The sequence below is a fragment of the Schistocerca cancellata genome, chromosome 4, assembly GCF_023864275.1.
Source record: "Schistocerca cancellata isolate TAMUIC-IGC-003103 chromosome 4, iqSchCanc2.1, whole genome shotgun sequence".
Lineage (NCBI taxonomy): Eukaryota > Metazoa > Arthropoda > Insecta > Orthoptera > Acrididae > Schistocerca > Schistocerca cancellata.
In genome coordinates, this window is record NC_064629.1 from 797,641,066 (window position 1) to 797,665,065 (window position 24,000).

Here is a 24,000-nt window from a genome sequence, read left to right on the forward strand (position 1 = left end):
AAAATTCACAGTATAATCAAAAACATCTGGGAAACAGAAAAGATACCAGAAGAATGGAAGTCAGCCCTAATACACCCCCTCCATAAGAAAGGAGACAAAACAGATCCTAATAACTATAGAGGAATTTCGTTACTGCCGGTGGCATACAAAATTCTATCAAAAGCTCTGTTAAATCGCCTAGAACCTCAGATAGATCCACAGATCGGAGAATACCAAGGAGGGTTCAGGAAGGGAAGATCATGCAGTGAGCAGATCTGGTGTCTGAGAACATTATTAACAACGAGAAAGTCCAGAAACACCACAGTAACATTTGTTGATTTCAAGAAGGCTTACGATTCCATAGATAGAGAAACACTTTTTAATACACTAGAAGAAATGAAGGTAGACAATAAGACCAGAAAACTAATTCAGGAAACATTAACAAATACAAAGTCAAAAGTGAAGTTCATGGGCGAGATCTCAGAATCTTTCGAAATCAAGACAGGAGTGAGACAGGGAGATGGCCTGTCACCCATTTTATTTAACGCTGTTTTAGAGAAAATAATCAGGACGTGGGACAAAGGAGTCAATGGGGTAAAGATGGGGAGAGAGAAAAATAGAACCGTCAACATAAAATGTCTGGCCTTTGCCGACGATATAGCCATCATTACAAATGACAGAAAAGAAGCCAGAGAAGCCCTAGAGACATTGCATGAAATCACAGCCAGAACAGGACTACAAATATCATACGAAAAAACCCAGTACATGGACACAAAATCTACAGACAGAAGCCCATTGATAACAAAGTACAGAAAGATAACACAAGTAGAAAGTTTCAAATACCTGGAGAGATTATACAGAAAACAGGGCTGAATTCAACAGCCAATGAAGAAAGGGTTACAAAACTACAAAAAGCATACAGACTTACATGGAACCATTACAATAAAAGAAATATTTCTGTCAATGCCAAATTAAGACATTACAAAACAGTAGTCTTACCTGAGGCCTTGTATGCCTCAGAAACAACAGTAATCAGAGGAAGAACTAAAATCAAGGAAATGGAAAAGCAAGAGAGGAAAATTCTGAGAAAGATCTATGGGCCAGTTCAGAGACAGGGGATCTGGATAAAGAGACCAACAAAGGAATTGTACAAACAGGCAGAGACAATTACAGATAATATCAGAAAAAGAAGGGCAAAATTCTATGGGCACATTCATAGGATGAACGAAAATAGGCTGACCAAGAAGATTTTTAACATAGTGGTGACGAATAAGACGAAAACTAACTGGGTAAAGGAAACCATGGAAGACCTCAAAAATCTAAACATCTCCACAGAAGAAATATCAAACAGAGGAAAATACAGAGAAAAAATCAACAAACAGAAATTCGAAGAAACACCAAAAGAGAAGAAACCAGGAAAGAAGTGGACAGAAGAGAGGAAGAAGAAACACAGTGATTTTATGAAAGGTTTTTGGGAAGAGAAAAGAAAGAGACAGAAAAAAGTGCCATGAATTTGAAATGTACCAATTTATGTACCATATTGTCATTGTGAATATTGATTGTGTTCTAACGCTCTCCTTAATGGGGAATTAACGATAATAATAATAAAACCAATAGTCAATGGCCTCTCAGACCATGAGATGCAGTTTCTTCTGTTAAATGTTAATACTGAACAGGATATAAAATCTGTTAAATCTGAGCTCAAGAGGGTAATCAATAAGCCAGAAATTGATTATTTTAGGACACTCCTCAGAGACATTCACTGGACTGATGTTTACAGTGCTCATGACATGAATGAAAAATATAACACAAAGTGCTTACCTTATTCGAACACTGTTTTCCCCAAAAAGTTACCAAGGTTAGAGCAAAGTCTACAAAGAAGCCATGGATTACTCAAGGAATAGGGGTATCTTGTAAAACAAAAAGAAAACTGTATCTGTCAATCCGAAACAGTTCCGATGTTGATGCTATAGCACATTACAAGAAATACTGCAAAATATTAAAGACTGTAATACGGATGTCAAAGCAAATATATTTCAAGGAAAAGATAGTCATATCAGATAACAAAATAAAGACAATATGGGATATAGTGAAGGAGGAGACTGGTAGAACCAGACATAAAGAGGAACAAATAGCATTAAGAGTAAATGATACACTGGTGACAGATGTGTATAGTGTTGCAGAACTTTTTAACAAACATTTTATAACTGTTATTGAAAAGATGGGATTGTCAGGTTCGGTAGATGCTGCTATGGAATACCTCAAACCAGACATTTCAAGTAACTTCCATAATATGAATTTGACCCTCACTACCCCAACAGAAATAATGTCCATCATACAATCTTTAAAATCAAAAACACCTAGTGGGTATGATGAAATATCAACAAAGTCAATTAAAGAATGTTATTCTGAGCTAAGTAACATATTAAGCTATCTGTGCAACCAGTCTTTATTAGTGGAATATTTCCTGAATGGTTGAAATACGCTGAAGTTAAGCCACTGTTTAAGAAGGAAGATACAGAAATAGCATCAAATTTCCATCCAGTTTCACTGTTGCCAGCATTCTCAAAAGTTTTAGAAAAAGTAATGTACAGTCGGCTTTATAACCATCTTATCTCAAATAACATACTGTCAAAGTCACAGTTTGGATTTCTAAAGGGTTCTGATATTGAGAAGGCTATCTACACTTACAGTGAAAATGTGCTTAATTCATTAGACAAAAAATTGCAGGCAACTGGTATATTTTGTGATCTGTCAAAGGCATTTGACTGTGTAAATCACAATATCATTTTAAGTAAATTAGAATATTATAGTGTAACAGGAAATGCTGCAAAATGGTTCAAATCCTATATCTCTGGCAGGAAACAAAGGGTGTTATTAGGAAAGAGACATGTATCAAGCTATCAGACATCATCCAACTGGGAAATAATTAGATGTGAGGTCCCTTACTTTTTCTTGTGTACATCAGTGACCTTTCATAAGTAACATTACCAGATGCCAAGTTCGTTTTGTTTGCTGATGATACAAACATTGCAATAAATAGCAAATCAAGTGTAGTCTTAGAAAGATCAGCTAATAAAATATTTGTGGACATTAATCACTGGTTCTTAGCCAATTCTTTGTCACTAAACTTTGAAAAAACACACTACATGCAGTGCGGAACTTGTAAGGGGTGTCCCACAAGTATATGTCTAACATACCATACAAGAAGATAGAAGAAGTGGACAGTGTTAAATTCTTGGGATTACAGCTTGATAATAAATTCAACTGGGAGGAGCACACCACAGAACTGCTGAAGCGTCTTAACAAATCTCTATTTGCAATGCAAATTGTGTCAGACATAGGGGATATAAAAATGAAAAATCTGGCATACTATGCTTACTTTCATTCCATAATGTCATATGGGATTATTTTTTGGGGTAATTCATCAAGCCAAGCTAAAGTTTTCTGGGCACAAAAAAGTGCAGTAAGAGTTATATGTGGTGTGAACTCAAGAACATCCTGCAGAAGCCTGTTTAGGGAACTAGGGATACTAATTACTGCTTCCCAATATATTTATTCCTTAATGAAATTTGTCATTAAAAATATATCACTTTTTCAAACCAACAGCTCAATTCATGGAATCAATACTAGAAATAAGAATAATCTTCACAAGGATTTAAAGTCACTTAGTCTTGTACAAAAAGGTGGGCATTATTCAGGAACACACATTTTCAATAACTTGCCAGCAGCTATAAAAAGCTTAACAACCAATGAAATTCAGTTTAAGAGAAGCCTAAGGATTTATTGCTGACCAACTCCTCCTACTCCATTGATGAATTCCACGTGGGAAAAATATATCTAAAAACAAAGATGCTGTAACTTACCAAACGAAAGCGTTGGTATGTTGATAGAGACATAAAAAACACACAAACACACATACAAATTACAAGCTTTCGCAACCCACAGTTGTTTCATCAGGAAAGAGGTGTGTGTGTGTGTGTGTGTGTGTGTGTGTGTGTGTGTGTGTGTGTGTGTGTGTGTTTTGTCTCTATCAACATACCAACGCTTTCGTTTGGTAAGTTACAGCATCCCTATATAACATAACTTCTGCACAATTTCAGTGCAGTAATGTGTTCATTGTAAATAAGTATTATAGTAGTTGTACACTCCTGGAAATTGAAATAAGAACACCGTGAATTCATTGTCCCAGGAAGGGGAAACTTTATTGACACATTCCTGGGGTCAGATACATCACATGATCACACTGACAGAACCACAGGCACATAGACACAGGCAACAGAGCACGCACAATGTCGGCACTAGCACAGTGTATATCCACCTTTCGCAGCAATGCAGGCTGCTATTCTCCCATGGAGACGATCGTAGAGATGCTGGATGTAGTCCTGTGGAACGGCTTGCCATGCCATTTCCACCTGGCGCCTCAGTTGGACCAGCGTTCGTGCTGGACGTGCAGACCGCGTGAGACGACGCTTCATCCAGTCCCAAACATGCTCAATGGGGGACAGATCCGGAAATCTTGCTGGCCAGGGTAGTTGACTTACACCTTCTAGAGCACGTTGGGTGGCACGGGATACATGCGGACGTGCATTGTCCTGTTGGAACAGCAAGTTCCCTTGCCGGTCTAGGAATGGTAGAACGATGGGTTCGATGACGGTTTGGATGTACCGTGCACTATTCAGTGTCCCTTCGACGATCACCAGTGGTGTACGGCCAGTGTAGGAGATCGCTCCCCACACCATGATGCCGGGTGTTGGCCCTGTGTGCCTCGGTCGTATGCAGTCCTGATTGTGGCGCTCACCTGCACGGCGCCAAACACGCATACGACCATCATTGGCACCAAGAGCAGAAGCGACTCTCATCGCTGAAGACGACACGTCTCCATTCGTCCCTCCATTCACGCCTGTCGCGACACCACTGGAGGCGGGCTGCACGATGTTGGGGCGTGAGCGGAAGACGGCCTAACGGTGTGCGGGACCGTAGCCCAGCTTCATGGAGACGGTTGCGAATGGTCCTCGCCGATACCCCAGGAGCAACAGTGTCCCTAATTTGCTGGGAAGTGGCGGTGCGGTCCCCTACGGCACTGCGTAGGATCCTACGGTCTTGGCGTGCATCCGTGCATCGCTGCGGTCCGGTCCCAGGTCGACGGGCACGTGCACCTTCCGCCGACCACTGGCGACAACATCGATGTACTGTGGAGACCTCACGCCCCACGTGTTGAGCAATTCGGCGGTACGTCCACCCGGCCTCCCGCATGCCCACTATACGCCCTCGCTCAAAGTCCGTCAACTGCACATACGGTTCACGTCCACGCTGTCGCGGCATGCTACCAGTGTTAAAGACTGCGATGGAGCTCCGTATGCCACGGCAAACTGGCTGACACTGACGGCGGCGGTGCACAAATGCTGCGCAGCTAGCGCCATTCGACGGCCAACACCGCGGTTCCTGGTGTGTCCGCTGTGCCGTGCGTGTGATCATTGCTTGTACAGCCCTCTCGCTGTGTCCGGAGCAAGTATGGTGGGTCTGACACACCGGTGTCAATGGGTTCTTTTTTCCATTTCCAGGACTGTATTACATGTTTATTACCTTATAAATAAATAAATAAACTTTTTTATTTTAAATTCAGCGCATTAGTATTTGTAAAATGACTCTTTCATATGGTGTTCATTAAAAAATTACGATCATTCCACTTGGGACCTGCGGAATGGTACATTAGCTTATTTGTTTCAGTTGTAAATAATTGTCATATATTGTTGTTTTTCTGACATGTTCTACATCCTGGAGGACCTCCTCACTACGGATCAATTGGAATGAAAGTAAATCTAATCTTATCTAATCTAATCTGTTGTATGTCTTAGTCATATCACGTAATATACCAAGACAGTGATGTTTACATAGAAAAGCCTACTGAATAGTCACCTCTACTACAGTCAGACAGTCGACAGTGGAATGAAATCTCCGCAATCCACATTGAGAGCACCTAAGGACTTTCCTGGTATCTAACAACCCGACCAGATGATGGTTAAACATTCAGTCCATGGCCCTTCCTGCACAGTTCATTAAGGCAAGGGACTGCCTGTATTGAGGATGCACAGCTCCTGAGACATTGCGAGGTTCTCTAAGAGTTGAGCCCTAGGCCAAGTACGCTCAAGTCCCATAGTACATTATGGACATTGAAATCGCCCAGTAGGAGAAATGGGCAGGAGAGTTGTTCAACAAGGTCTGTGAGAGCCTCGGATTCCATTGCATCCTATGGAGCGAGATAGTAAGCTTCTGATCCACATGAACTGCAATAGCTACTGCTTGCAAGTCAGTAACCAAGGAGAGAGCAGAAGAGTGATGCGTGTTATTGACAAACACAATAAACCCTACTTGGATTTGTGTCCAGTCAGGCCATCCTTTCGGTGACGGTTATAGCCCTGTTGTACAGGGATGTTAGTGGTTTTAAAATTTGTTTCTTGTAAACAAAAGCACAGGGTGCATGTCTGTGACAGGAGTTTCAGTTCCTCCACATGTGTCCTGAACCCATTAACATTCCGCGTTAGGACTGAAGCCTTCTACCACAGGGCTAGGACTTCCATCCTGACTTTTTGCTGGGAAGGGGAGCCCGCAATGGGTAGAGGCTCAGTCTTTGGGAAAGATAAGCGCCCCAGTCCAACATCAAGGTCCGTCACCTCTAAAGAAGAGTTGAGAGAGGCATCACAGGATCACATCAATATTGGCAGACTGTGGACTTCTCATCTCCGTCAACGGGTGATTCTTCACCTTCAATTTTGATTTTTTGGTCTGAGTTGGCTTTGGAGAGACCCTCACAGAAGTGGTAATGACATCACTGGACTATGGACCACACAGAATCTTTGGAGGGGCAGGGAGTTCCACAACATCAGCAACCACAGCATTTTCTGAAGTTCTGGGGGGAGGAACAGGCTTTGAAATGATTGCAGCAGTACAAGTGCAGTGACAAATGCAGGTACTAGTGTTGACACTAGCAACCTCGATTTGTGTAGCAGCATCAGTTTTCTGCACTGACTGTTTAAGAACCGAAGCGTAGCATGTAGTGAACATTGGGGGCAGCATGGCATTTTTTTGGTCTCATCATATGGGATCGCTTCGTAGTCTTAAACTCTTGTATCTCTTATGCTTCAAGATATATGCTGCAGTCCCGACTCTAGATAAGGTGAACCCCAGAGCAATTCACACACTTCAAAGGAGATGAACAAGCAACTTCTTTGTGTGTGGCCTTACGACATCTGCCACAAGTGGCTTCTCCCTTGCACTCGAGAGTAGTATGCCCAAAGTGCTGGCATTTGAAACACCACATTGGGTTGGGGACATAAGGCCACATGCTTAGACAAGAGAAACCTGCCTTAACGTGTTCAGGAAGTTTTGTTCTACTGAATATCAGAATAAAGGAGTGAGATTTGACAATCCCCATCCACCCCATTCATGATGTTTTGCACATCAACTATACCTTCTGGAACCCACTCACATTGCAATTCCTCCTCGGGAATGTCAACTACATCCCTGTAAGTCACAATACCTTCACTGTAGTTCTAGGTGTTGTGCAGTTCAGTCTCTATTGCTGACTCCCTGAGGTATTTAGCAGGTTAGCCGCTTGGTGTGAATTTGAAGTTTCCACTAACAGTGTCCCATGGCACATGCACTTTTCTGGTTTTAAAGAGCCACAGATTCCCTCTAAACCATTTTGAATACAGAAGAGCAGAACCTTCTTGAGGCTACCCTCTTTTCTTTTCACTGCTAAAAGCATATTCTGTTAACTAGTATGCATTCTGTTATTCGAGACAATAATTTTAGAATGAAGCCCTGAGTCAAGAGGACTGGCTACATGAGGCTTCTCGTTAGACTGGGTGGTGGTACCTTCCAGTGGCCCATCCTTTCCGCTGGGAAGAAGATGGAAAAAATTACGAACAATCTATCTCAGTCCCATGAGCAGCAAGGGAAGTTAAAGTACATCTAGACACAGCCCGCGTACCTAGGTAAGCCTTACACAAGTGAGGTGCAGCAGGTCCATACAGCTCGCCCACTAATGACTTTTTCATAGCAGCCATGTATCTCATCAGCACACAGAACACCTTGAGATTGAGGTTTTTTTATAGAGGCTTTTACCAACCTCATGATCCAGGCAGTCAAGCAAAGATTCCCTTTCCCTGTAACATATAACATTCCATCCCAAGCCTCATAGTGGTAGTTAAGGCATGCCTGGAGCTTATGGTGACAAGGGACTGGTGATGCTTACCAGTTCCCAACTCAGGAACATTAGGGTCATCACGCCCATACCCAGCAAAAAAATGCTGAGCCCCCAAGGGTGATAGTGATGAAACAAATAGGATCATTATACAGGAAGCAAAACACAGGATGTTAAGCACATTTCTAAGAGGACGCCCACCCAATTTTTCAAGGACTTGGCTGACGCCATAGGCATAACTCCAGCACAATAACGAGAGTCCTTGATAGGTGAAGTGCCTTTTCTACTGACGTGAAGGGCTGTCATTGTGGAAGTTTGGGTTATGTATGAAGAGATTTTGACAACCACAATGTAAGAGATGTGGGAATGTGGGACACTGAGACTGAGATTGCAGAATTAAAGGACATAATGGGAAAGGACAGAATGTAAATAACCAACCGTTAAACAACAATGGGAGCTCCAAGTCCACCAAGCAGTGCACCTAGTGAAATTAAATGCTACAAAAATGTATGCATAGGTGTCATGTGGTGTAGTAGACAGGAACACAGATTTGTTAGACACAGGTGCTCAAGTGTCTTGGCAAGTCTGGGCTTCATGTGAAAGAGGCAGTTCAACTCTCCTTGGTATAAATTATGTGGAGTTGGAGATAATGATATACAGTCACTGACTTACACAGAGTAGAGGTTTGAGGAGGGAAAAAAGTGATTCCAGAAAAATAAGCATGTTTCCAACATACATCTACATCTACATTTATACTCCGCAAGCCACCCAACGGTGTGTGGTGGAGGGCACTTCATGTGCCACTGTCATTACCTCCCTTTCTGTTGCAGTTGTGCATGGTTAACGGGAAAAACAACTGCCGGAAAGCCTCCGTCGAATCTCTCTAATTTTACATTCGTGATCTCCTCGGGAGGTACAAGTAGAGGGAAGCAATATATTCAATACCTTATCCAAAAACTTACCCTCTCGAAACCTGGACAGCAAGCTACACCGTGATGCAGAGTGCCTCTCTTACAGAGTCTGCCACTTGAGTTTGCTAAACATCTCCGTAACGCTTACCAAATAACAGTGTGACGAAACGCACCACTCTTCTTTGGATCTTCTCTATCTCCTCTGTCAACCCGAGCTTGTACGGATCCCACACTAATGAGCAATACTCAAGTATAGGTTTGTAAGCCACCTCCTTTGTTGATGGACTACGTTTTCTAAGGACTCTCCCAATGAATCTCAACCTGGCACCCGCCTTACCAACAATTAATTTTATATGATCATTCCACTTCAAATCATTCCGTAGGCATACTCCCAAATATTTTACAGAAGTAACTGTTACCAGTGTTTGTTCCACTATCATATAATCATACAATAAAGGATCCTTCTTTCTATTTATTCACAATACATTACATTTGTCTATGTTAAGGGTCAGTTGCCACTCCTTGCACCAAGTGCCTATCTGTTGCAGATCTTCATTGCATTTCGCTGCAATTTTCTAATGGTGCAACTTCTCTGTATGCTACAGCATCATCTGTGAAATGTATGAATGCAGAGTCTCGCGGCGATAACATTGAATAAAATGTTCTCGGGTTTCCAACTGCATCAATTGGTTAAAACTACACGAGCTTTCGGCCAAGCACTCCTTGGCCATTGTCAAGTGTTATGACTGCCAGTGGGCTGTTGGTGCGCCCTTATATACGCTAGCTGCCGGCTGTGACGTCACTGGTGCCCATGACATTGCCATATATGGGCATGTTTTGAGTCGGTGTTCGACGTGCCCTCTTCAACTGCGCGATCGCTGGATCCCACGCAGCGCTGAGCTGTAAACCACCATCTCTATTCAGGGCGTTTGTGGTAATTTTTATTTTAATAGCTTCCTGTATTAAACTGTCCCAGAAGCCGTTAGTGCGAGCCACGACAGAGGTATCATCAAATTTTACGTGGTGACCGTTTTCTAACGCATGCTCAGCTAACGCAGATTTCTCTGGATAGCGTAGGCGATAATACCTCTCATGTTCTTTCCTACGTTATTCCACAGTGCGCAGCTTGTGCTCTTTGCAACTCTGCAATGCTATGGCCTACTACATGAACTACACCAATCTTTCTTCTACATCCACCCACACTAAGTGTTTCTGGACTACTTTGAAATCAAACTTACTCAATTTTAACACCCACCATGTAAGTGTACTCAATGAATTCCTCAATACCAACAACCACTTCAAAGCTGTGTGATCTGCTAACACTTCAAATTTTTTGTAATACAAATAACAGCAAAAGTGCACACACACACAAACGCTCAGTTTCCTGAGACTGCAGTCATGGGAGTGAGGATGCATTTGAGTGTGTGTGTGTGTGTGTGTGTGTGTGTGTGTGTGTGTGTGTGTGTGTGTTTGACAAAGGCCATACTGGATGAAAGCTTTATCTTTGCCCAGACTTGGGAAGGTGACATATGGCACTCAATGGTCGAGATGTATCTCTCCCAACACTCCTGTTTACGCCTTTTGGTAAGCTGGCGAACACGAGCAGGGAGCCATTTAAAGGCTATGAGGTGCTCCAGGGAAGGGTGCCGCTTATGCCCCTGTAGAGCCTGCCGACACTCCTTAATTGCCTCAGCGACTACTGGCGACCACCAATGGACTGTCTTTCGCTGGGGGGCACCCTAAAGAACAAGGGATCGCATTTTCTGCCACAGAAACGATCGTTGTAGGCACCTGCTCAGCCACCACATCAATGTTACCATGTGTGGGAGATTCAACGGGGACAACAGAGGTGAAGGCTACCCAGTCTGCCTTGTTTAAAGCCCATCTGGGCAGGCGTCTATGAGCCTGACACAGGGGCAGTGACAGGAAGATGGGGAAGTGGTCACTACCGCACACGCCGTCATGTGCTCTCCAATAGAGGCCAGGACTGCAAACTGAGAGATCAACGGCCAAATATGTGCTATGTGCCAAACTGAAATGTGTGGGGACACATGTATTTAAGAAGCAGAGGTCAAGTTGTGACAGTAAATTTTCGACATCTCTGCCTTGGCCAGTAAGCATGGTGCCACCCCACAAGGAGTTATGAGTGTTAAAATCTCTCAAAAGTAGGAAAGGTTTAGAGAGTTGATGAATCAGTGCAGCCAATGCGTTCAGGGGTACTCCACCATCTGTAGGAAGATATATGTTGCAGACAGTTATTTTCTGCGACATCCTTATCCCGACAGCCACAGCTTCAAGAGGGGTTTGAAGGAGCACTGTGTCACTGCATACTGAGTTCAGGACATAGACACAAACCCCACCTGACACTCTATTATAGTCACTACGGTTCTTGTAATATCCCCAATAGCTGCGGAGGGCAGGGGTCCGCATTGCCGGGAACCAGGTTTCCTGGAGGGCAATGCACAAAGCAGGTGTAAAACTTAAGAGTTGCTGTAGCTCAGACAGGTGGTGGAAAAAAACGCCGCAATTCCACTGGAGCATAACATTATCGTAAGGCTGGGAAGTCATGAAGCATGCAAGGAGGCAGGTTATGCCTCAGGGTCACCTACTGCCACAGATTCAGTATTTGTAGCCATTTGATATGGTGGATGAGGCATCAGTGAGATCCAGGTCCGTAGGGAACGCTAAGATCTCCACCGCATCCTCAGATGTGGAATTGGTAGAGTGTGGTGGTGTTGGGGCCACCAGAGGGTACTGTTTCTTAGCAGACTTCTTCTTAGTTTGCTTGCTCTCTCACTTCTCTTTAGGAGCTTGTTGGGAGGACTTCTCTGAAGCAGTTTCAGGCACAGAGGAAGATCGTGAAGCTCTTGGTCCAGCAGCTTTTGGCTCCTTGAGCCACTAGCAAGTGTCCACCGTGGCATTAGTGGAGACCTTGGAAGAGAGGGCCCCAAGGGACCTCTTCCACACGAGAGGAGACAGAGGAGGCTGTTGCTTCTCTGGCAAGGGGGAGGGGACCGATGTCCCCTGCATTTGGGGGGGGGGGGGGGGCCTTGCTCCCGAAATAGGTCGTTTGGGAGCAACGGAGGAATATTTGCCCCCTGCCACCAAGGGGCAAATGTATTCTGGTGGCCCGGAGGGCACACTGTTCATGGCACAGAGTGAGGAACCACTGGAACTTGGGACAGCAATGGTGCCATAGCTCCAGCATATGCTGACATCAGCCGAATGGGGTGTAATCTTTCGAATTTACGTTTAGCCTCTGTGTAAGTCAACCGGTCCAGGGTCTTGTACTCCATGATTTTCCGCTCCTTTTGGAGTACTGAGCAGTCTGGTGAGCAGGGGAGGTGGTGTTCTCCACACTTGATGCAAGTGGGAGGTGGCGCACATGGAGTATCTGGGTGCAGTGGACATCCACAGTCTCGACATGTGGCACTGGAAGTGTCACAGGAAGACATGTGCCTGAACTTCCAGCACTTAAAGCACCGCATAGGGGGAGGGACGTATGGTTTAGCGTCACAGTGGTAAAACATCACCTTGATCTTTTCAGGCAATGAATCACCCTCAAAGGCAAAGATGAAGGAACCAGTAGCAACCCTGCTGTCTTTGGATCCCCTGTAAATGCACTGGATGAAATGAACACCCTGCCATTCTAAATTGGCGAGGAGCTCATTGTCAGACTGCAAGAGGAGGTCACGATGGAAAATAATCCTCTGGACCATGTTGAGGCTTTTATGGGGAGCGACAGAAACAGAAATATCACCCAGCTTGTCACAGGCGAGTAACTCTCGGCATTGGGCTGGGAACATTGTCTGAATCGAAACTGCGCCATTTCACATCTTGCACAGCGCTGTCACTTCTCCAAACTTATCCTCAAGGTGTTCAATGAAAAATTGAGGCTTTGTAGGTAGAAAGGAGTCCCCACCAGTTCTTCTATAGACTAAAAACCAAGGCGAATATGGCTCTTTCTGTTTGGTAGCCCTATGTTCCTCCCATGGTGAAACGGTGGAGGGAAACAATTTAGGGTCATACCTGGCGGCATTGTATTCGATCTTGCCCTTCTTAGAGATTGCTGGTGCCATATGGTCACCAGCAAGAGATGACTTAGTCTGCTTCATTGTGTGTCATCCACCCTGATGCCACCCACTCCGATCAGGGGCTCTCCCCACAGGCGCCACCCAGCCACAGCACAGGCCAACTGGCATGATGGCAGTTGCCGGGAGTCTTGATGCCCCAGGAAGACAGGCATCTACTCCTTGGCATACGTGGGGAGTTTACAGCTCAGGCATGTGTTGTCAGGGGGCTACCACCAAATGGGTACATGATGGCTCCACCACAACGGACTGGCTACTGTGCTGGATATTGGGCACAGCGAAATCCAATATTGTCATGGGGGAAAAGGGACAGGAGACAACAGAAGAAGATGACATACCCTGGAAAGTGTCCTCACTCAAATAGTTGAATCGCAGGTGGAGATGCAAAGCCGTGACAAGAGATCCAGGAGATCGAATCTAAGGGCACTATGGATAACTCGTGCACCACGTAAGTTGCATCTTTCTCCATGTGGACCGCGCTTCTGTGGAATTTTGAAAGTGGCAGGTCAAACCATGGAATGGGACCTGAACTTACAGGGCCAAAAAGCGTGAGACTCCTTTTAGTTGCCTCTTACGACAAGCAGGAATACCTCGGACTAATTCTAACCCCTGGACCCGCAGGGGGTGGCCTGGTGGCATGGCGCATCATCATCCATACAAATTCCATCATTGTTTGGAAACACGGTGGGAGTTGGGGGGTGGGAGATCTTGCCCAGCGATCAGTGCTGAGGCCACTCCTGTTCCTTATTTATATAAATGATATGCCTTCTAGTATTACAGGTGATTCCAAATATTTCTGTTTGCTGATGACACTAGCTTGGTAGTAAAGGATGTTGTGTGCAACATTGGCACTGTTTCAAATAGTGCAGTGGACATAAGTTTATGGCTTATAGAAAATAAACTAATGCTAAATCACAGTAAGACTCAGTTTTTTGCAGTTTCTAATATACAATTCAACAAAACTTGACATGCTAATTAGACAGAATGGCCATAAGATTAGTGAGACTGAACAACTCAAATTTCTAGATGTTCAAACAGATAGTAAACTGTTGTGGAAAGTCCATGTTCAGAATCTTGTTCAAAGACTGAATGATGCCATTTTCACTATCAGAATAGTATCTGAAGTAAGTGATAGTTTGAAATAAAAAGTAGTCTACTTTGCTTATTTTCATTCGCTTATGATGTACGCTATTATATTTTGGGGTAACTCTTCCCGTTCTCAGAGGGTATTTTTGGCTCAGAAATGGGCAGTTCGGGCAATAAGTGGTGTAAGTTGATGCTTTCAAATCTAAACAGAAAGTTTCCTCCTATTCTGTTGGGGAGTTCCTAGAAAAATTAAGCTAATTCCTATGTTACATTGTTGATCATGGTTATACAAACTTATAGTTTGTCATCTTTTTAGGATGCATAAACACTTTATTTCATCTATCATTACTCATCTGTTGTAATTTAATGTACTGAAATGTTCCATGACCATGGAGATTTGCTCCCCAATTTGGTCCTATGGAATTAGAAGTGCAAAATAAAAAACAAACACAAAATTCAAAAACCATAAACACACAGGCATATCGCTATACAAGTTGGTTTATGGTCACAGCCACTTTGCCACTTGAGGTAATCAAGTCAAAGTTAGGAATAATGATGAACCAGTGCAAAATTTCCAGAGAACATTGAAAGAAGTGTGGGAAGAACTAATACTAAGACTCTTTAGGATCACAACAGAGTGGAACAACACAATGCTAAATTACCAGAATATCATGTCAGGCAGTGGGTGATTCCGACAGGACCATCAGGACCATACACCCCAAAGAGTACAACAAAAAAAATTGTCACTTGGTACCAAAGTCCATTACTGAGATGACCTCACCAGTGAAGGTCAAACTGGAGTTACAAATGTGTACGACTCTCATGCATGTTGGTGGTATTCATTCTTTTCGGGTTGCACCAGGTTAGTTGCCACCAGTAACGGTCGCACTTTGTCAAAGTGGGGAGGGAGGTAGAAGAAAAGGGGGAAACCTGGCACACTTGCACAAACTGCAAACACAATTAAATATGCATTAAGATCACAAAAGAAGCAGTAGTATATTAAGATGTTCATGTTTCTATTTGTATCTATGGTGTCATGATAATTTGGAGGTTGTTATGTTACAAAGGAAGTCAGCTGATACAGGTAGAGCTATTTTTTTTTATTTTGTGGAGAATATGGTTATAGGTATCATTTGTAGACAACAGATTTGGATCGAGGAAGGGGGAATGATTATATCTTCCATCTTCCAGGTGACATCACCGGCTAGGATGAGAAGTGGGGGGGGGGGGGGGGGGGGGGAGGGTGCATCATAGTCCTGGCACAGTGCTACACCTCTACAGCTGCAAGGGTGTGAGCAGATTGCAGGACCAATCACTGGAGGGAGGGGTACTTTCCTCCAAACATGAAGACATCATTCTAACCAACATCTACATCTACATACATACTCTGCAAGCCACCATATGGTGCATGGTGGAGGGTACCTTGTACTACTACTAATCAATTCCTTTTCTGTTCCATTTGCATTTGCAAATAGAGTGACGGGAAAAACGGCTGCCTATATGCCTCATTATGAGCCCTAATTTCCATTATCTTCGTAGTCCTAATGCGAAATGTACATTGAAGGCAGTAGAATCGTTCTGAAGTAAACTCCACATTCTGAATCTCCATATTTTCTCAATAGTGTTCCACAAAAAGATCATCATCTTCCCTCAAAAAGCATCTCCATAATACTTGTAGGTTGATCAAATCTATCAGTAACAAATCTAGCAACTCGCCTCCTAATTGTTTTCATGTCTTCCTGTAATCTGACCAGGTGAGGATCCCAAACACTCAAGCAGTACAGAGGAATTGATCCCATTAGTGTCCTATATGTGGTTTCTTTTACAGATGAACCACACTTTCCTAGAATTTTCCCAATAAACTGAAGTCTACCATTTGCCTTTCCTACACAATTCTCACATACTCGTTCCACTTCATATAGCTTTGCAACGTAATGCCCAGATATTTAAACAACGTACCTGTGTCAACTAGGACACTACTAATGCTGTATCCGAGCACTACGGGTTTGTTTTTCCTACTCATCCACAATAACTTATATTTTTCTACATTTAGAGCTAGCTGCCATTCATCACACCGACTAGAAATTTTGTCTAAATTATCTTGTATCCACCTACAGTCACTCAACTTCAACACTTCACCATACACAACAGTATCATCATCAAACAACTACAGATACCGTTATTATGGAAAAGGGCATTAATTTCATGTCTGAGTTGAAATACTTTTGTAGACCCCTAAGGATTTATACATTATGAATTGATACATTCCATTCAAGTTATGTGTATAGCCAGCTCAATAACTGGGGCAAGATGCTGCCCCACTTAGTAGCCACCTATAACTCAAACTCTTAAGTGTATATGAATGGAAAATTACACCCACTTTTGTACTGGAGCAACCTTCATGGAAGGAAGTGTTTCTTCAATGAGCACCTCTGTCAACTGACCCAAAGCTATCAGGAAGCAGGCGCAGAGAGATACAAGCAATTTAGAACTGTGCAGGTGGGAACTCTCCCTGCAATATATCATACATTCCCATAACCTCCAGCCTCAACCTCCACTAGTCCCTGTTGTTCACCTACTATCCCCTTTCCTGCTCCGACTACAGCACTACACGACCTTCTGTTCCACTGACGCACCCACCAATCTTTTTCCCCTTTCTCTGCTTCTATCCTTTTCCATTCCTCTCCTCCTCCCCCCTAGATACCCGACTCCACCTCGCAGCCCTTTCCTGCCCCCACCATGTCCCTGCATGCTATCACAAACAACACTACACCTACCCCTACCCCCATCCTGCTATCCCTCCACCTCCCTGCCCCACATGCCTTCTTACCCCCCCCCCCCCCAATCACCACATACTCCAATGTGTATGTGTGTGTGTGTGTGTGTGTGTGTGTGTGTTTTTCATAGTATCCTTTTATGTTTGTTGGAAAGCTATGCATAATATGTTGGAGCTAGTGAGCTATCATAGCTGAGATGCATTTGATAGCTTTATCATCTGCTACAATAGGATGGTTGCCTTTGCATAATTTAGATAGTAGATTAAAGTCAGAGTAGTATGTGTCAGGAGGGGTAAGGTGTTATACAGAGGCATTTGTTGGATCTTGTGGAGGTCCTAGTGTCTTCTCACATTTCTGTAGTTCAGTCTGAATGGAAGGAATGGAGTTTTTATGACTTCACAATATGCTCCGATTAATTTTTCTGAAAAATATTACCATTTTCATGAGTGAAAACTGTCTATCATTTATGAATAGGCCTGGAGGTAAGATGATGTTCTTTTTGTGAAACACTACTGAAAAAGTTTAGAGAATGGGCATTGGCAACAAACTGCAGAACAATAAAATTCTATTACCACTAACATACATCTCGTATAAGAAACATGAAGACAAGACAATAGAATTTAGGTGCATGTCTGAAAGAACAGACACTGTTGATGATCCACAGCTGTACGAAATATTTCGGAATTAATTCACTGACTGTAAATTCCTTTACATCAGCTGTATTAGGTATACTATCCAATAATGACATATGAAAATTTGTGTCAGAGCAGGACTCAAACCCACATTTCCATTTTTTGTGAGCAGCCGCCTTAACTACTTCCACTATCTGTGCACACTGCCCAGAGTGACCCAATCTTCTATATGTCACACTGTCTACATCCTTTTGTTGTAGTCCACCGGTCTGGCACAGATTTTCATACACCACTGTTGGGTAGTATAGTTATACCTCATGCGGATGTCAAGGAATTCACAGTCTGTAAATTAGTTTTGAAAGGGAAGAGAAATCATGGCTCATAAGAAAGTATATAGACAGGCACTTTTCCCTCACTCAGTTTGCAAGTGGAACTGGAAAGAGAATGATTAGTAGTGTTACAAGACACCTTCTACCATGGGCTGTATGGTGACTTGTGAATTACGTATGTACTTGTTGATTTCAAAACAGTGTAGTACAGCAGTATATTACAAATACGCTAGCAGAGTCAATGAATGAGAGCAGTAAGTAGGCCTAGTAGAAAATTCTAGTTCCTCTTGTTATTTATTTTATATTTTTGTGGTAGAATGTCAAATGATGATACGAACAAAAATATATGCCACCAATCACGTTATGATAGAATGTCAGAGTGTTAAAAAAGGAAATATTAAACTTTTGTTCATTTTCACAACCATCTGATATTGTTTCAAAGAAAAGTCAATTGCTGCTAAAAGAAATTTCTGTGCAAACAGCACTACTTAGTATTCCATTTCAGTGTATTACAGCACCATAACACAATTAAAATGACCTAAGGTATCCTACAGTGAATATATTCCCAATACAAATGAAACGATTTCTACTTGAATTTGAAAAACTGTTGTTAGCCATTAAACCCTCAATTTTTGTTGAAGTCTTAGTGATAATGTCAATTACAGGACAACTTTATAATCCTAATTAAGGATGGGTTCACAAGACTCAGATTGTTCCATTGCCTTGTGTTCCCTGAATGGGTGCAGCTGTTAAACATCTTCATGTTCTCAACCCCAAGTCTCATACACAAGTAGATATTGCAATGCTAGAGTACCAGTATTCTCCTCGGTGAATAGAGGCATACATGAGCTTCATAAATTAGTACCATGTATTGCATGGCTGGTTCACTTTTTGCCTTAAAATTTTCTCTGTTCATGAAATGAAGGCAGACAAAGAAATAAGTTTCCATTATCACTGGTGCTACCTTTGAGCAATATTTTAATTGCTAAGATAAGCTTGTGCAAGATGTTACGATTATTCACTTTCACAAAAACTTACAATCTACCTCCAGTCCAATAAATCTGGTGTCTCCTTCTTAGTTAAACATAGCATCTTTATATGAAAGCTGAGTGTTTGTGTGCACAAACTCACGTGTAAAAAACATGAGGTACTGTTTTGGGTCAATGGAAGCATCAGATTCCATCTGACTGCTTTGACCCATGACATAATGGTATTGTGGCATGTGATGACATTACACCATGGAGTTTTTGAGTTGGTTGTGTTTGTAGATGTCGTGTTGTTGTATTGTTCGGTGCCCTCTGGTGGTGGATGTGGACATGCTGAGTTTAACATGCGGTACTGGGTTCATATGAGTTTTAGTTGTCATCGTGCTAATGTGGTTTTGAGTTTAGGTAGTTGGTACGGTAACATAGGTTGAGGAAGTGTTAACAGTGAGCTAGTAAGGTTTTTTTTTTCTTTCTTTATGTGTTTGGCATTTTTGTTAGGTCTGATTAGTTTGATGTTTCTTGTGCAGAAAGAAGTCTGATTTTTTTAATCGCCTTTTTGTTAGGTACGTACATGACAGTAAAGTTCATGAGTGTATCATTATGTACTGAGATGGGTGATAATATGATGTCTGTCAAACAGTTTCTGCAAATGTTCGGACTTATTTCTGATTATGTTAGGTGTCACGTCCGTGGCAACAGCATAAGGTTGGCGAGACAGTAGCAGCGGCTTGTGCCAGAGACATATATATGTGGCATTGTCCATGAGTGTGTGTGTGTGTGTGTGTGTGTGTGTGTGTGTGTGTGTGCGCGCGCGCACGCGCTCTGTTTTGGTTTCATTCTATAGTAATTATAAAATTTTGTTGTTGTATATATTTATGGTAGGTCAGTTGTGGTTTAATTGGTGTAGTGAATATAGGGTATTTGGGTTTTTGAGTAGTTGGGGTTTTGGTTCCACTTTTCATAGTTGTAGATGTTGGTTTTTTGTTATCGATAGCTGTGGTTGAGTTATATAGGTCAAGGGAAATCTTTGATTCTACTTTTTGGGGTTGTAGATGCCGGTTTTTGGTATCTGTAGCTGTGGTTGAGTTATATAGGTCAAATACAGTGTCCAATTCCTATGGTTTTGTTGGTGTAGCAGAATTCTGTAAATTATTTTTTTTTATATTATTTGTTTTGGGATGGGGCAGTGTTCTTTTATTCTTGTATATTTATCTTGTCCACACCCTAAACCCCAATTTTTGATAGTTGTCCGGTTAGTTTTATTTTATTTTTGGAGTGAGGCATTATTGTGTCATTTTTATTTGTGTTCTTCTTTGTTGGCATGTTTATGTAGTGATGTCAATGTCATCATTTTGTATACGCTAGAAGTAGCTGTTTCCGGCATACTGATGATTTCATGGGTCAAAGCACATGGGTGGAATCGGACACTGCAATTAAGAGTCAGCCTGTTAGTTGTGAGCAAAGTGTAGCTAATTCCCAGAACCACTATCAGCGGATTCACAGGGCTTGTATGATATGGAAAATAGTTAAATGTCCTGGATCTAATTCCATATGTTCCAAATTACTGTAGGCCACACAGTAAGAAGATATCCAGTGTCCAAAGTATTTTATCAACACAGTCCACTGTCTCGTGTTAGAAGGGGTACATGGCATGGTCAGCGTCACTTCACTACAACTGTAAATAATGATCATGGCTAACCTATGAGAGTTGCAAACAAATGCTAGATATCATGGTTACAATATATACAACTGTACAGCATTATATGTAGGAGGGCTAAAAAGGCTACAGAGAAATACATGCTAAACCAGAATCACAATTAACACCACATTGCCACACTGCATAGAAGATTGAAAAAAAACAACGAAGTTTCAACTCACATGACACTTGCCCAGATGTTTCTCAAAAACCTATGCCTAGCCTGCTACCTTCCTTAAGAAGTAAGACCTCGAAGTCACTTAGTCTTCCGAATAATAGATGTTTTCCTGACATGAGGCAGATATCAAGAACTCTGACGCTTTGTTGGTGCCCCAAAACACTTGATCGACATTAAAATATCTTAAATGCACCACTAACAACTGTAGTGTCACGAGGAATAAAATTCACCAATATATATTTTAATAGTAAACAATTCAATTTGCCTCACGACAGTTTTAATAACTTCACCGACCCCCCATACCTCAATACTGCAGCGTCAATCAAAACATTTGCATGTGACAGCTCGAACCAAAGATTATCTTGACGACCCTAGAGCTGTACCTTGATCTAAACGTGTATGTTGGCGCCACTGGATATGTATGATGTTTATAGTTACAGATACAAAGGATAGGCCGGTGGATAACCGGTGTATGTTGTATGTGTGCGTAGTTGGTAGACGTCGAGTCAGAAGAGCAGTGTAGAAGGGGAAGCAAAATGTTTGCGGTTGTGTTTTACGCAGCTCTGTTATTTGCTACTACAGACTCTGCTGTTATATTTTTTGGTATGTTATTACTGAAGTTTTTCAGGGCCAAAGTTTAGCAAGTAACGAATTTTTGTATGGCGGGATGTCTAATTTTACGGTAATCGTTATTGCCTTAGGAATGACTACACTTGTTTCATAATATGAAATTGCTTTGGCCATCGCAGCTGTAAGTAATTTCTTATTACAGATTTGGTAACTTGGAGAGTAATTTGTAGTGAAGTAAGCAGCTTTGCAGTAGTGGTATTAAAACATCGCGGCTTTCCAATGTTGCACACTATAATTTTGAAGGGAGCCAGAGAGATATTGTCTCCATTGTGACCAGTAGTTATCAGTAAAAATTTGATGACTTCAGTTATGACTGTTGAGTACTTGTGGCCCTAGTTCGTATTATATAGTTTTCTATTGCTGTTATCACTCGGTTATTATTCTCTCGTCATCATTGTAAAATGACGGCTAGTCCGTAACCCCAACGAATCTTAAAAATAAAACAAAATATAATATTTAATCACTTGGCAATAAGTTATTTGTAATGAAGCAGCTTTGGTATTATCTTGAAGTCTTTATTTGATCAGTAATATGCATAATATGTTATGTCTGCAGAGTTTTTGGCTAGAGTATTGTGAAATTACCGCCCCTCCCAAATTCAAGAACATCTTGTAGAAAGCTGTTCAAGGAACTTTGTATTCTAACCACTGCTTCTCAGTATATTTATTCCTTAATGAAATTTGTTGCAAGTAATACATCTCTATTTCCAACCAATAGCTCAGTACACTAGGTATCAATAATAGGTATAAGAAAAATCCACGTAAAGGCCTAAAATCACATAGGCCTACCTTGGTCCTAAAAGGGCTCCAATATTCTGGAACACACATTTTTAATAAACCATTAAAAACTTGGTTTCAGATAAAGCACGGTTTAAACAGAGTTTGAAAGACTTTTTTACAGGCAACTCCTTCTACGCCATAGATGAATATGTTAAGAGACTGTTAAATCAGCTTAAGTAAAAATATCTGTTAGATTTCAGTTTTGACAACACTTGGTCACAACAGTCAAGATTAGGTATTCCGCATATGATAAATTTATTAAAAGTGGATAAAAGTGTTTCATTCTGACAGTGTGTTAATTCTGTAATATTAGCTGTCGCAGTTTATTGTATTATATTAACTTGTTTTTGAGTATCTCCTGACAAAATGATCAGGGTAGCAAGTGTTATATGCAAATGTTTTATATTATACTTTGATACGTTCCACACCAACGAGAATCTCTCATTTTTTGGGTCTATGCAATGAAAACTGAATTTAATCCCAGAAATCTTGATTATGGGGCAGACTTACATGTATCGTGACCCGATGTCTAGGTTAGCGTGGCAGGTAATAACGTGATTGTAAGGAAGCTATGCGTCAGTATAAAGCTACTGAAAAACTCGTAATTTGTTGGTGGAATATTTTTAAAACTTATGATTTTAGTTAAAGCATTAAATGAGGTCCATGTCTTTCCCCCCCCCCCCTCTCCAGGGATTGTCGTGTAATGTTAATAACGGTAACATTTTTGCATCACATGAACAAACTGCCAAAAGTAAACACAACTTCCAAGTACTTATATTTGCTGTGCTTTATTGCAACCATTCGACAATTTCTTACGTCAGGTTGTTATGGATAAGTGTGTCAGTGGTATCCCAGTGTTTGAATAAGTGACATTTCAGCTGCCAAGAGCTGCTGGCAAAAAAGCATTCATTAACAACCAGTTCTGGTCTTCATGTACCTACGGGTTTCAGAAGATGAACGGAGTGGTGTGTAATTAGTTAAAGAACAGATGTCCTGTAAAGACAAGTGATTATAATATCTGTGTAACTGTCCATCCAAAATGGACTTTATGGAGTGCATGGAAGATCTGTTTTATTTATTTACACGTCGATTTCTGTAGGACCTAATTGAGAAGCAAATCTCAAAGGTCATGGAATGTGTCAGTACATGAAATTACAACATAAAAGTAATAACAGATCAAATGTTTATGAACCCAAAAAAGTCAATCCATAAGTTTAAGTAAACAGAATCTCCAATATAACGAAGAATCAGCTTAATTTTTCAAGGAACTTCTCGCCAGGAGTGACCCACGAGGAAACTCTTCGGTTTCGGTTTGAAAGTGTGTGGATTACTGCTAAGATTTTTGAATTCTTGTGGCAGCTTATTGAAAATGGATGCAGCAGTATACTGCACACCTTTCTGCACAAGAGTTCTGTTGAGTATTAACTGAGTGAAAGCTGCTTATTCATGGTTATAAGCTGATATTGTTAACAAGAAATGACAGTAAAGAATATGTATATTGAGAGGCCAGTGTCAAAATATCCAGACAAGTGAACAGGGATCGACAAGAGGTTTGCGACCTTATACCACTTACTACCCAAACTGCTCGTTTGAGCCAAAAATATCCTTTTAGAATAGGAAGAGTTACCCCAAAATTTAATACCGTATGACATAAGCGAATGAAAATGAGCAAAGTAGACTAATTTTCATGTCAAACAATCACTTACTCTGGACAGTATTC

At 41.7% G+C, this 24,000-nt stretch overlaps 2 protein-coding genes across 2 annotated transcripts in view; one reads left to right on the plus strand and one right to left on the minus strand.

The window, feature by feature from the left end:
• Window positions 1-21,183, minus strand: part of LOC126184434 (integral membrane protein GPR155) — a 171,663-nt gene extending 150,480 nt beyond the window's left edge. Inside the window, exon 1 of the mRNA XM_049926826.1 lies at window positions 20,876-21,183. Within this exon, the coding sequence (XP_049782783.1) occupies window positions 20,876-20,877 (2 nt within the window). The 5' untranslated portion in view covers window positions 20,878-21,183. The remainder of the gene's footprint in view (window positions 1-20,875) is intronic.
• Window positions 21,184-21,294: 111 nt separating this feature from the next.
• LOC126184701 (uncharacterized) overlaps window positions 21,295-24,000 on the plus strand; it is a 47,873-nt gene continuing 45,167 nt past the window's right edge. Inside the window, exon 1 of the mRNA XM_049927213.1 lies at window positions 21,295-21,474. Within this exon, the coding sequence (XP_049783170.1) occupies window positions 21,408-21,474 (67 nt within the window). The 5' untranslated portion in view covers window positions 21,295-21,407. The remainder of the gene's footprint in view (window positions 21,475-24,000) is intronic.